The 13,878-nt window shown below is 39.5% G+C and overlaps 1 protein-coding gene across 1 annotated transcript; it reads right to left on the minus strand.

Moving 5' to 3' along the window:
- Window positions 1–2,448: 2,448 nt before the first annotated feature.
- LOC102234809 (calsequestrin-1-like) lies at window positions 2,449–13,244 on the minus strand. Its single transcript, XM_023334732.1, has 11 exons — window positions 12,754–13,244; window positions 10,577–10,670; window positions 9,680–9,780; window positions 8,550–8,661; window positions 8,280–8,353; window positions 7,435–7,565; window positions 7,286–7,331; window positions 7,075–7,129; window positions 6,817–6,917; window positions 6,625–6,699; window positions 2,449–3,584 (listed from the first exon to the last, which is right to left on the minus strand). The coding sequence occupies exons 1-11, from the start codon at window positions 12,988–12,990 to the stop codon at window positions 3,141–3,143; spliced, it is 1,470 nt and encodes a 489-aa protein (XP_023190500.1). The 5' UTR covers window positions 12,991–13,244; the 3' UTR covers window positions 2,449–3,140.
- Window positions 13,245–13,878: the final 634 nt, after the last annotated feature.

The raw sequence follows: 13,878 nt of genomic DNA on the forward strand, positions 1-13,878 counted from the left end.
GCCTTCTCCAAAGGGAAGAGGCGTGATTTGGATTGAGCGCATGCGCATCAAAACCAGGGAGCAGCTGACAGGGACGGAGCAAAAATATCAAGAGCCCACGGCTGAAAGTCTGCTGTGGAGTTAAATTTGTTTCATAAATCAATAAAAAAAAAATAAATTAATTAATAAAAAATAGTTTAAAAAAATCAGGTCAAACAAAAAATATAGAGTTGTAATCAAAACTTTTGGATTTTCAAAATAAAAAAAGAGTTTCAAACAAAAAATGTATTTCAATCAAATTGTAAGAATTATTATTCTTTTAAACAAAAAAATTGCTTTAAAAGCTTTTTTTTGTTATTAAAATCATTCATTTTTGTTTGAAACTTTTATTTTCGCATATCAGAATTTTTTGGTTGACAGCCTAAGTTTTTGGTTGAGTCTAATTTTTTTTTTGATTCTCTCTTTTTTTTTGGTTGAACTCAATGTTTTTTGGTTGCGAATCTCACATGAACATCCTGGACGGGGCCTAAAGATGTAAGACGATGTAAGCGATGTAAGACGTGTTCCTATTGGTTAGCGCTGACTAAAGCGGATGACTCCGACTCCCTGCGATCTCAGAACTCTGTCCAGAACTGCAGGGCTTCGGTGGCCGGACACACCACACGTCAAGTGACTGTACAGATTATTTATTTACCAAGCACATAATCAGTGCTGTGGATGAGGGGAGGCAATGTAACTCTTAAATATATATTTTCTTTCAGGTGCAAAATGAAAAACCAAGCTGGTAGATCACAGGCTGAAGGAGGATATTCACGTAATTTCTGTCTTTTTTTTATTATTTGGTGTGTATGTTAGTTTTTATTTTTTCGAATTAGATGTAATATGCCTTTCGCTGTGTTATGTTATAAAATTAAATTGGTGTTCTCCTAATTCCCCATTCTAGTATGACCAGCAGAGCTGAAGCAGGACAGCGCTTGTAGGCTGAACAGAGCGATTCCTCCAGCTTCTAGAGAGGATCAGAACATGAGGATGGAGAGACCAGCAAGTGTTGAATCAGAGATGGCCAGGTAGGTAAGTGTTGCTTTTAAGGGCCAGGTGTGTTTAGCTAACCATATTTCTCCAATTCTTCTGCCAGGATGTTTGTGGTAATTTTCCTATTTTTATTGCAATGTGCCATTATCAACACATAAGCATGCATTAGTTTTAAAACCAATTAAGAAACCGACTTGGGGAAATATAGTCAGCGCTAACCAATAGGAACACGTCTTACATCGCTTGTCTTCAGGCCCCGCCCAGGATGTTCATGTGAGATTCGCAACCAAAAAACGTTGAGTTCAACCTAGAAAAGGGAGCATCAAAAAACACTTACACTCAACCAAAAAATTCTGATATGCAAAAATAAAAATAAATAAAAATTTAAAATAAAGCTTTTTAAACAATTTTTTTTGTGGCTCAATAATATTTAGATCTGGTGACTGTGCAGGCCATGGGAGATGTTCAACTTCACTTTCATGTTCATCAAACCAATCTTTCACCAGTCTTGCTGTGTGTATTGGTGCATTGTCATCCTGATACACGGCACCGACTTCAGGATACAATGTTTGAACCATTGGATGCACATGGTCCTCCAGAATGGTTCGGTAGTCCTTGGCAGTGACGCGCCCATCTAGCACAAGTATGGGGCCATGGGGATGCCATGATATGGCAGCCCAAACCATCACTGATCCACCCCCATGCTTCTCTCTGGGCATGCAACAGTCTGGGTGGTACGCTTCTTTGGGGCTTCTCCACACCGTAACTCTCCCGGATGTGGGGAAAACAGTAAAGGTGGACTCATCAGAGAACAATACATGTTTCACATTGTCCACAGCCCAAGATTTGCGCTCCTTGCACCATTGAAACCGACGTTTGGCATTGGCACGAGTGACCAAAGGTTTGGCTATAGCAGCCCGTCCGTGTATATTGACCCTGTGGAGCTCCCAACGGACAGTATACATATATATATATATATATATATATATATATATATATATATATATATATATATATATATATATATATATATATATATATATATATATATATATATATATATATGTATATATACATATGTATATATATAGTATATACATATGTATATATGTATGTGTATATAACAAATATGAACTGGACAGCTAGACTCACATACCCTTATAATAAACACCTTCATTTAAAAACAGAATTTTGCCTTTGTTTGTGTTGTCATGAGTCATACTTGGTTTTATGTTCTGAATAGGAAAGAGGGGAACACTTTTCTATATTTTTTTCTTTATATTTCAAAAACAAACACCAACTAGCAGATTTGATCTGCTTGCCTTCCTTACCTTATTGTTTCCTCCTGAGAACATTGTTATATTACATACAGGAAAAGCCAAAATGCAGAAAACAAACACCCATGCTCACCTCTGTAAGAATTATACTATAAGTGAATTTCTTTCCAAGTTGTTGTTTATTTAAGACTTCACAGTAAATTAAAATTCTCTTGTTACAAAAATAGAATCTGGTTGTTGTCATAATTCATCATCATAGAAAACATCCATATGATGTACAGTACTTTCATTGTACAGCATCACACTGACTGAACACAGTAGACTGGTGGAGTTTGAGACCCAACGTGACAGACTGTTAGCACCCTTGAATCGGATATTATTCAGTTCAGTACCGGGGAAAACAAGAAAATATCTGAATGCACATAAAACATGCAAACAGCAAAAGACAAGACATTTGGGCTTATATGTTTTGCATAAAAACAACAAAACCCTTTCAATTCTATGAATATAAAAACTTTAATATGTTCAAAATCAAAAGCAGTAGGTGACAGAATTTTTAAAGAATATCTTCTTTTATTGTACAAGACATGTGGAAATAAATAGAAGATTTTTTTACATCATAGATCAGTAACTTTGTCAGGGAGAACGACAAAAAAACTAATGGAATATAGTGATTCTGGTGAGCTGCTGAGAGAGGATGATGAAAAGATGAAGGATTTACATGAACGGACGACTTCGTGATCAGAAATTGTCACAAAAGCTGTTGATTCAGCAAAGTCATCGATGCGATGGTAATGTTGACTCTTTAAATGGCATTGGTCAGACTTAGAGTTTAAATTACGACTCAGCAATCTAATCGTCGTCATCATCGTCGTCATCATCGTCATCATCATCGTCGTCGTCGTCGTCATCATCGTCGTCATCGTCATCATCGTCGTCATCGTCATCATCGTCGTCATCATCGTCGTCATCATCATCGTCGTCATCATCGTCGTCGTCGTCATCGTCATCATCGTCGTCATCGTCGTCATCATCGTCGTCATCGTCGTCATCGTCATCATCGTCGTCATCGTCATCATTGTCGTCATCATCGTCGTCGTCATCGTCATCGTCATCATCATCATCATCATCATCATCATCATCATCGTCGTCATCATCGTCATCATCATCGTCGTCGTCATCGTCGTCTTCCTCAGGATCAATATCTCCCGACAATACATCTTCAAGCCACTCTTCCAGCTCATCCACAGACGGTAAATCCTCCCCATTATCAATGTCCATCCACACGCTGTCAGCCTGCACAGCAACAACAGCAGCAAAGGAATGTTTCTCAGTTCCGTTTAATTTAATTCAAATTCAAATTGAAAATCAACTCAGTTATTTGTGAGCAGGGAAAAAGAACTAGACCTCCCCCTTTTTGTCAGTTGTGCCAATTTACCAGATCAGCTGTAAGATGTCAAGTCTAGTTTTTGCATCAACTTAGCAACAGCATTAAAAATAATACGTTCCTATGCTGTCTAGGTCTAGTAGTTGTTTGACAATTATCTCGACAGACTCACAATCATCTGATCCGCCAAATCAGCTGATGAGGCAGACTGATGCAATATGGTGATACAACAAATCATTAACATCTGTCAACTAAAGGAAGGGGATATTACTGATAACAGCTTAGCATAAAAGTATTTATGATCATGAACACCTTAAACAGGCTCACTGACAAAGACAATGTCCAGTTCACTCAGAACAAGCTCATTTTGTAGTGAGAAAAAGGTTTTGTACAAGGACTGGGAAGCCCATCTGAAACACTCATACTCTTACAGCAGCCCACCCAACACAAAATGCCATGGGGGTCACAGCTGTAGATCTTTTTAGCATTGGCAAAACACATATGGACTGGACAACTAGACTCAAGTTAACCAAGCAGAACCAGTGATAGATTAAGAATCTGGTATAGCTTGCCACAGTCTGAAGAAAAGCCAAACTACCCCTCTTAAAGTCAGAGGTAATTGATCAAAACCTATTTTCCAACCCTTGTGAAAACGTTCCAAGTGTGATCCATCAACAGCTGGAGCACTCTGGCCATCCCCTTTTCTTGGGAAGATGGTGGCGACAGTGGTAGCAGTTCATCCTGCAGTTGGCAGGTAACCAGTTCAATCCTCGCTCTGTCTGCCTCTGTCATTGTGTCCTTGGGCAATAAGGGTGTAAAAGGGCCTGGTGGGATCACTGCATGGCAGCCTCACCTCTGTCAGTGTACTCCAGGGCAGCTGAGGCTACTATGCAGTAGCTTGCCATCACATGTTTGAATTAGTGAATAACTGAATCACTGTTAGGTGCTGTACAAGTACAAGCACAAACCGTTTACCATTTTACAATTTTCTTAACAACTGGGACCTCCATCTACTACTGATTCTACTTCTTCAGTGCATGACTGATCTTTAATGTGGCACTAAAGTCAGGTGAAGCCATGACAACCAGAGCTCTCAGCATCTTGGGAGGAGTCACTGCTCCTCTTGGTGCTCTGCTGACAGTTACCTCACCAGTGGTGATGAACCCACCTTACATTTAGTTCTTAGACTCTGTCTTCTCACCACAGACTATGGTGACCAGATTGAGAAGTTCCCAATGTGCTAATTGTCTTGGCCTATATCCTTCATTCAGGTTTGGGTCCAATCCCAAAATGAAATATATCTTTATGTTGGCCCTTTTTTCCCCCCTTTCTTTTTGCCAAAATTTCCTTGAGGCCAAGAGAGAAAAAAAAATCACTTTTCCACAGCCTTTCTGAATTCCATCTGTATCAGAGTTATAGCTTCTGCAACCACAAAAAAGGCAGTGCTTCTGGTGACGTGGTGCTTGTCTGCCGTTGTTTAGGAATTCTCACAGACTACCAAGTCCTAAAGCAGGTGTTGTCAATTAAGGGTCCTCAAGGGCTGGTGTCCTGCAGCTTTTAGATGTGTCCTCTGGTCCAACAAACCAGAATCAAATGGCTGAATTACCTTCTGAGTAGGCCTTCAGGTTCTCAAGAGTCCTGCTAATGACCTCATTATTTGACACAGGTGTGTTGAAGCAGAGACACATTTGGAAGGTGGCGGTAATGCACCTATAAGTTGTTTGCCAACCGCCATAAAAAGAGGAAAGAAGAAGAAGCAGAGACACATCTAAGAGTTGCAGGACACTGGCTCTTGAGGCCGGGAGTTGAAAACCTCTATCCCAAGGGCATGACGTTTTAGCTTGGCAACTTCAGCCACTGCTTGTGCCTATTCAAAGGTCCTGTGCTTTTTATCACAATCGTTACCAATTGCCTCTAGACCACAGCTCCTGGAAGCTGCATCTACTGAGGATCCTGGACACGGACCATTCAGATTCCATTGTCTCAACCTTTCTCTAAACATGAGATAAATTATCCCGTGGATGGGAGTTAAATCACTCCTGAACTGGGTCCTTCATCACACATTCCTAGGTCACCCTCCACTCAAATAGATTTACCTGGTCTTTATGGTAGCTCTCCTGGTATGGAATCCAATTAACAAGTAGATGCTTATCAATAGCCAGCTCTGCCCCTCCCTTTAACCACCTTTTGAAGACATAAAGCCAAAGGTCTGATCTTGTGATTTCAAGACTGGCCATTTACATTTGGATGAAGGTGGCGTGGTACTAAGTGCACTCATTGATCCCTTTATGTCCAGACATGTTCTGGACATCCCATACCTAGAACAGACATCCATTCCTCCCAATCATACCTATGCAGGTGATTCCACCATTACCAATGGTACGATTAAAGTCCCCCAGGAACACAAGGGAATATTCAGATGCCACCCATTCCAGCACATCACCCAGAGGCTAAATGAAGACCAGGTTATCAGAACTGCTCTTCAGCACATTGGCACAAGTTATATCCATCTATCTCACAACTCTATGTCACTAAAAGGGAAGCCTCTCACTCACTAAGGAGAACTCCAACATATTGGAGCTCAGCCAAGCGCCTATGAGCGTCCCCAAACCTGCACAATGCTGGGATCTAGTGGATTAGAAACACCCCCAAAGAGGGATGTGTGTCCAGTACAAAATGTGGCAGATGGCTCCTTTTCATCTTTTCATAGGCGGTCAGAAAAGATAAAACTGTGAAATGGTGAAATGAAGTGATAACACAGCAGCTGCATCTGTTTATATGACATTCTTATACATACATGGGCTTAAACTATTGCCGTACGGATAAGCTATAGTCAAAAACAGAACCCACCTTAAGTTAAATGTGCTGCAACAGTAAAATTAATTAGCAACATTTAAGAACAGATAAACTATACAAATGTACAAATATTTTCCTATGACTAATACTTACATCATCAGCTTCAATGACACCAATCTGTGGGTGGGACAGGTCGATTCCGAAGGTCTTTTCCCAGTGTGGCAAAAGCTGAAGAGGGAATCAATGAAATAATTATGGCACTACCACTGTTGCCAACTTTTGAATCCAGGTTTTTACTTAGATTGCTCAGTATCATTTATTGTATTGTATCATATTATTTCTTACCAGAGGGAAGTCGTCAGGGTCAATCCAGAGAATGCTGAGGTTAGGGTTGTCGGTGTTATCCTCTGCAACTTGTTTCAATTTGTGCAAGAACTCAAAGCCATCTGTGGAGCAGAAGACCACAGTTCAAGTAAAACTTTAAAAGCTGTTTGCTTCTGTTTTTCATGATATACTTATTTCTTTATAGACATATATGTTTCTGAACATACAAATGCATCTGTTTATTACAAGAATTTTCTATTGAAATGCATTTCTCTTTACCGATATCGGACTCTTCTGCAAAAGCGACAATATGCTCTCCACCGACATCATCATCCTGTGAGCAAAATAAGGATAATCTGTACTCTAAAACACTTGAGATGAAGATAACAATATCAGAAACTAATAAATATATGTATTAATACATTTACTTAAAGCCTCTCCATAAAAATAAAAAAAACTGGTGCAAAGCTGAAAGTGTAACATTTCTTACCCAGATCTCATATAGGTTGCTGGGTTTCAGTTTCCTCAGTGTTGGTCTAAACAAACACAGAGCCATTAAAATAAAAGCATATTTAGCTTATTCCGATTGTTACGCTTTTAACTAAAAATATCTTGTAGCATGCCAACAATAGGAGCTACCTGTCATTATTTTCAATGAATTTCACCAGTTCTTTCTCAGAGTAAGGTTTTCCTGGGATGACCACAGGATTCTCAATGAAGGATTCATAGAAGTCTACTTCATCGAGCTTCAACTCCAGGGCCTTAGCAACCTGCCACAAAACAACAGTAATTGGATTTATAACCTGACCATGACGGCTGTATCAGTGACGCGAATAAATACTGGGTATTACTGAAAAACACAATGCTCAGCAAGGAAAATATGCATCCTGCCATTTTAACAAATAGTAGCAGGATATAGTGCTAACAGCTGATAGCACGCAATTTTCAGGTTGCACATAGAAGCAGAATAATAAGCCTTTGCAGGTTTTATTAAAGAAATAATTTTGCACATTATGCACACAAAACATTGCATTGTTTATGTCTAATTTAAATAAAATGCTAAACTGAATGCAAAGCAACAAAAATGGCAGAAGTGATGCAATAAAAACAAAGTACATTCTGTAGTTTAACAAGTAAGTAACAACTTACATTTCTGCTTAGGTACAGTACAGACCAAAAGTTTGGACACACAGTTGTGTCCAAACTTTTGGTCTGTACTGTATATTCGCAGTTGTGCTATAACAATCTCATTATAGTGTTTCCAAATAGGTTTGCTGTCTTGACTTTGACTAGACCCTTCCATGTCATAGTTTATGTCACGGTCAGTGACTATTTTGTAAACTACCAATCTATTGAGCAGACGGCTTGTCGTGAATGAATTTGAAAACACTTTGGTGTACAGGTAGGCTTATGCACGGCGCTCATATTTTTTCAGTTTTTTAGCTAATGGTGATGAAATCTTTTCACAATTAAAATGACCTTACCTTAGGATTAAATGTCGCAAAGAACTTGATGTGAGGATGGAACTCTTCAGCGGCATCTGCGAACGCTTCGAAATCTGAAATATTACAAGTATTTGTCAATCTATTCCAGCAGGTCAGTCTTTATATGTGAGATCACAAACAATGTACAGCTGCTGCTGACTGTGAGTTAAAATCAGACCTGTGAAATTATTCCAGGCTTTATGCTGCTGAACTCATATCTAGCTACACAGTTAGTCGATACAGATAGTCATGCCATCACAATATTCTTACGTTCTGACTTGTGACTCTTAAAGTAGCCCACCAGTTTGATGTCCTCTTCAATGCTTTCAAAGCCTTTCAGTTCTCTGCTGTTGTCAATAATTTCCACAGGATCCTCAAGAACCTGAGGGAGAAACGAAGTGGGAGGGAAGAGAAAAGAAAACCGCGGTGAGAATATCTGGTTGGAATATCCATGTAGCCAGCAAATACAAGCCCTGATCGGAAAAAGGCAAGATGGCATGGAAAAATGCAAATAACTACTAACAGCAACAACGACTAAAAGCTATTTACATATTGTCTTTATGTTTTGCTGACTTATGCATTTCAGGTCAGATATATATGGTTGAAACCAGATGTAAACCAAATAAAAGGACATACACACACATTTTTTTCATCACTGTCTGAAGTTAAATCAGACCAAGTTTCTCCTGTTTTATCTTGGTTAGGATTACCAAAATTATTTCTATTTGCTAAATGGCAGAAAACATAGTTTATTTTTCAAACGTTTTCTGTAACTTCCTTCAAATTCAGAATTATTACTGTCTCTTTAAGCAATGATGGGAAGCCATGATGATGATGTCATCAGTTAACTCAGACAGGTTAACTGAGCTATTTGAGTTAATTGGAGGGATATATGTGGATTTATTTTAAGGCCACACCTGGAAAACACTGTTTTCTTGTTTGACACGGGCAAAGATCTTCATTTTTGGAGACATGTCCTGTGTTTTTATTCAGTGTATGAAAATATCTGGTTTCAATCGTAGTAGATAACTGCAATCATGATTTGATAGAAGATCTTTTTATCAAGGCTTGCTGATTTTTCATTGTCATAAACCTAACTTTATTTCTATAAATCATCTTAATTGTGGTAATAATCTTTGTGTACTATTTGGCATCATTTCTTTTTTTTTTTCTATAGAAAGTTGTAATGGGAGTAGATGTCAGCTCAAAGTGGGTCTGGTTACGCTGGAAATTTCTTATTAATATGTCACTTGAATGTGAAAATGATCGTTTTTGTATCCATTTGCATCTTCAAAACGCATCTTGACTTTTTTCCTGATTTCAGGTTCTAAGTATTTTGCTTTCCTTCTTCACGCTTAAGTAAGGCAGGCTATTAACTGGGAGACTATATCCTCACGAACATCATAGATGAACTCCACAAGAGTGTCTGCCTCAAGTTCCCCATCGTACTCTATGACTTCATCATCGGTGAAGATGAAGATGCTGTCGGACTCTTCAAGGCCTGCAGAGAAAGAAGACAGTTATTAAGAGACTGATCTTACGCGACATGTTGTAATGCCATAGCAAACATAAATCTGGGAAATATGAGTTCCTTGTAAAAAATATTCCCATGCCTTAAAGCTTTTTACACTATGTCACATCACAAAGAGAAAGGTCAATGTGTTTTATTGGGATACTGCATAATTCAAGCTCTTTGCATAGCTTAAATGTGTTTAGAAAAACTAACTGTGCATCACCTTAATGTTCAACAAGACCAACAATTTAATGGTTTTGGTTGAGACACATTCCTGTGTTAGACTGGCCCAGTCAAAGTCTTGGCTTAAGTGGCAAAAACCAGTGTTTTTATGTGGCTCTCTAGACTCTAGAGACGGACACATAAATAGAAAATTCAAGATGACATTTCGGTGTGCAGCTGAAATATCATTTTATCAATCAAATCAACACAGATTTTTTTTCTGATTACATCAATATGAAATATTTTTTTAATTTTAAGAAGTACTTGTCCAATGCAGAGGCGGCTATTTCCTAATATTTTTACTGTTTCTTAGTGGATAGTTTGGTCAATTTATGCACAACCGGATTTATTTCGGTAGCTGTAACAAGAAACAATGTAAAAAGGTTCAAGCGGTATGAATAATATGCAGTGTTGTACATCATTACCTTTATAAAATAATGGTCTAAGTCATTTCTAACATAAAAAAATAAATAAATAAAAAGAGTTAGGCAATTATTTAGGAAGGTGACAATATAATACAGATTTCTGCGTCTGTTTACCATCTCTCTATTAACGTATTTACCTAATTTCTTTGCAACGACCTTGTCGAGCTTTGCATCGATGAGTCCAACTCCAATATCCTCGTCTTCAAACTCATCCAGGACTTGGGCTGCACGCTGCAAAAACAAAACACTCCATTACCTAAACACGTTTCATTAAGAATATCGACATATCGAGGAAAATGTGCACTGGGGGAGCTCCATTACCATAAAAGCCTGCTTTTCAAAGAGCTGCTTCTGCACTTTCTAAATCTGTACGAAACATGAACCTCAAGACTGACTGTCGATTCCACCAATGGGCTGTGACCCTCCTGCCTTGAGGAATTGGTTTAAGGTTGTCCAAGTGCATTTAAAGACTAAAACGCATTTGCTTCATTCCTCGCTGACTAGCTCACGTTCACACATGTAAGTGGAGTAAGAGATCTTGAGCAGCTGCCTTTAGCGGCATAAATAGTCGGCGTAAACGGGCCGCCCTGCAGGCTGTTGAGCAGATGATTCTTTGCATTGCTTTGAGCTCATCTGTCGTAGATCAGAAATTGGAAAAGTGAAATTACATTGTTGGCAAATTTTTTGGAGAACATGAATTGTCGTTTGGTGATGGGTCGCCATTAAATCATACTGCAAGCTATATTACAAATAATCTATCTTGCACTAATCCAGAGTGCCATCATCTCCAAAATGTCCTGCCTTTTGCCGTTTCCCCCCACTGACAATAATACCTCATTAAGTTTAAATCATTATCTGTTTCCGAGGAGAAACCCAAGCCTCTAACTCCAGCATCTCAAGTTAAATATAAACCGAGGAGCAGCACCAGCCCAGGCGCTATTTTGGTGAGCGACGCTCAGCACTCGGGGATCCGCTGACAAGTACAGTGCTGCAAGTGTCAGTCACAGCGGGGAGCTGAGGTGGCATCACTGAATCCAGAACCCCCCAGTGCTGGCCTGCAGCCCTGACCAAACCCACCCCCCACCAAACGGAGACACCAGAACCTGCTGAGATGATGTGATATGCTAAAGGCAGATGTTCACTTCAATCTCTTTGTTCTTCTTGGTTTTAAATGTTTTGCTGTCAATAATTGACCTTCAACTTTATTTTATCCTTCTTCGTTTATATTTCCACCATAGATTTCACTGTCAGTTCATGTTTTAGGTGAGTTTAATGCAGACATTCCAGTCATATTTGCATGCTTGGAGTGTCCAGAGGCTCATTCGTCACTGTAGATAAATACCTCACCATAATAAAAGAATTATGCCCTTATATATCCCATTTGGAATTTGAGAGCCAACGCATTTTTTTTATTATTATAAGTAGGTTGTGAAACGTCCATAAAAGCAGATTTATCTATTTGCTTATTTTTGCAACATGCAGTTCTTGAACACGTCTAAGCATCTTCCTAAAATAATGGCCCAAGTTATTTTTGCTAAAAGGTTTTTTTTTCTTTTTTTAAAATTACTTTTGGCAAAAAAAAAAAAAAGACGTAGGCCATTATTTTAGGAAGGTGATGACTTTAGACATGCACCATGTGATAAAATGTCCTAAATTAGCCACATTCTTAGTATTTTTGTCATGAATGATATTGATAGAATTTCTTTTAAAAGAGCACCAACTCTTAGTCTTAAATCTTGTAAAAGAAAAAACAAGGAAAGACAAAGCCATGCCGTTTTTATGAGTTTTAATGAAATGTCAAATCTGAAAACTTTGTTAATGCTAAATGCCAACAATGGTTTTTGGGGAGTATTTGATGATTGTTGCATTATAGATCATGTGCAAACTGACTCTATGATCCTCGATAAGCCGTTCTTCAACACCTTGAGAGCTGATGCAGAAGCTTTATGCTGGATGGTGACGTAATGTGGAGAAAACTGCTGAGTGTCCAGGCTGACAGGGGTCCTAATGTTTGATTGACATGCACATGCACTCAACATCATGCACAGTCTTTGGGGAATAAGAAAGAAAGAAACAAAACAAGGCAATGTGTGGATTTGTTGCCCCCCTCCCTCATGCATTTACATTTTTGCAAATTATGCAGACATTCACACTTAGGTTTCTTAACTAAGAACATTGTTTGATTTTGAGCCTTTAAACCCAAAATGAGCTACAAAGTTAAAAACTCCACCTTTTTAATAGTACTTTTTTTTTTGAGTATTATGTTAATTCTGGGTCTATTTTAAATGATTCCTCCATATCCATCTCAACCCACCTCGAGGGCCAACTCCTCAGTCTCAAACTGTCTCTGGGCGACGCGGCTGGATCCGGGGTGGTCATGGTAGTACACCACCATAACATCGTACTTCCTCATCACGGACTTATAGTTCTTGGCGTCCAGGTTGTGTACTCGGTCCTTGCCGTCATATTCGGGGAAGTCCAAGCTCTCCGTGGCCAGTGATTGCCCGCCAAATGACAGCAAGACTGCCACAAGCACCCATGTCCACTTCATGGCTTCTCTCTGAGACGATTCAGATTTCTTTTAATTATCGTACAATTAACTGAGTGGGGTCAAAAAATGTTTTTTCTTTGCTTGCAGAACCCTTTCCAATCCGCGTCACCCAGAAGAGAGCGGGACTAAACTCCTGGATCCACCTTATGACAGACCCCACATGGGAAACTGGCAGTGGGGCACAGGGTACAAGAGGGGCTGGGCTAAGTTTGACATAGGTGTGACGGCGTCCGCCTATGGTGGGGTGTAACTGAGCAGGGGTGAGGTGGTTGGTGGGGTGACAACTTTGTGTGTAGGTGTGTTTAAATATTAGCCGCATACCTATAAAACTGGGCCAGAGTGAGACGATGAGGGCCCAACTTGTCAAGAGCAGGAAATTTTGAAGACAAAGCGAAAGCTGCTGGAATGAAGTGCAGGCACGGTGCACTTCTGCTTTTCTTGCCAAACAAGTTAAAAAAAAAAAGAAGGTGCGATACATTTAGAGCTGGCCGCAAATGTAAGGCACTCTTCTCCCATATTAAGTGAAGGATGAAGTCTTGGATCCCAGCTAAAAATAATGGAAGTAGGACAGAGAGGTACATATCAGGAGGGGCTGCAGTCGGTGTCTAATTTGCTGCTGCTGGCATTGGTGCAGTGCTAAAATGTGGAGCTGGGTCACTCAGGGACAAGAAGAGAGAGGGGAGAAGGGGGCCTGGTGAGGCTTCAATGCAAATGTGTCAGTCTTGCAAAAACATAGATTTTTGCAAGACTGGTAGTCTGACTTTCCCTCCTGCGGCTTTTTGGTACCCAAAACAAGCATCCTGTTCATTCTGCCAACTGACCACTTGCTAGTGATGTAGAGGCCACTGGAGAGTACAGTGCCTTGCAAAGATATTCATACACAATGAG

This window comes from Xiphophorus maculatus, chromosome 6 (assembly GCF_002775205.1).
Source record: "Xiphophorus maculatus strain JP 163 A chromosome 6, X_maculatus-5.0-male, whole genome shotgun sequence".
NCBI lineage: Eukaryota > Metazoa > Chordata > Actinopteri > Cyprinodontiformes > Poeciliidae > Xiphophorus > Xiphophorus maculatus.

Bases quoted from the DNA above. Each gene is read 5' to 3' on its own strand.
- LOC102234809 (XM_023334732.1), bottom strand. From the start codon at position 12,990: ATGAAGTGGACATGGGTGCTTGTGGCAGTCTTGCTGTCATTTGGCGGG. The intron at 7,566-8,279 runs GTAAGGTCATTT...GTTTTGTGGCAG, and splicing joins TTGCGACATTTAATCCTAAG to GTTGCTAAGGCCCTGGAGTT. The intron at 6,918-7,074 runs GTAAAGAGAAAT...TCTGCTCCACAG, and splicing joins TGCAGAAGAGTCCGATATCG to ATGGCTTTGAGTTCTTGCAC.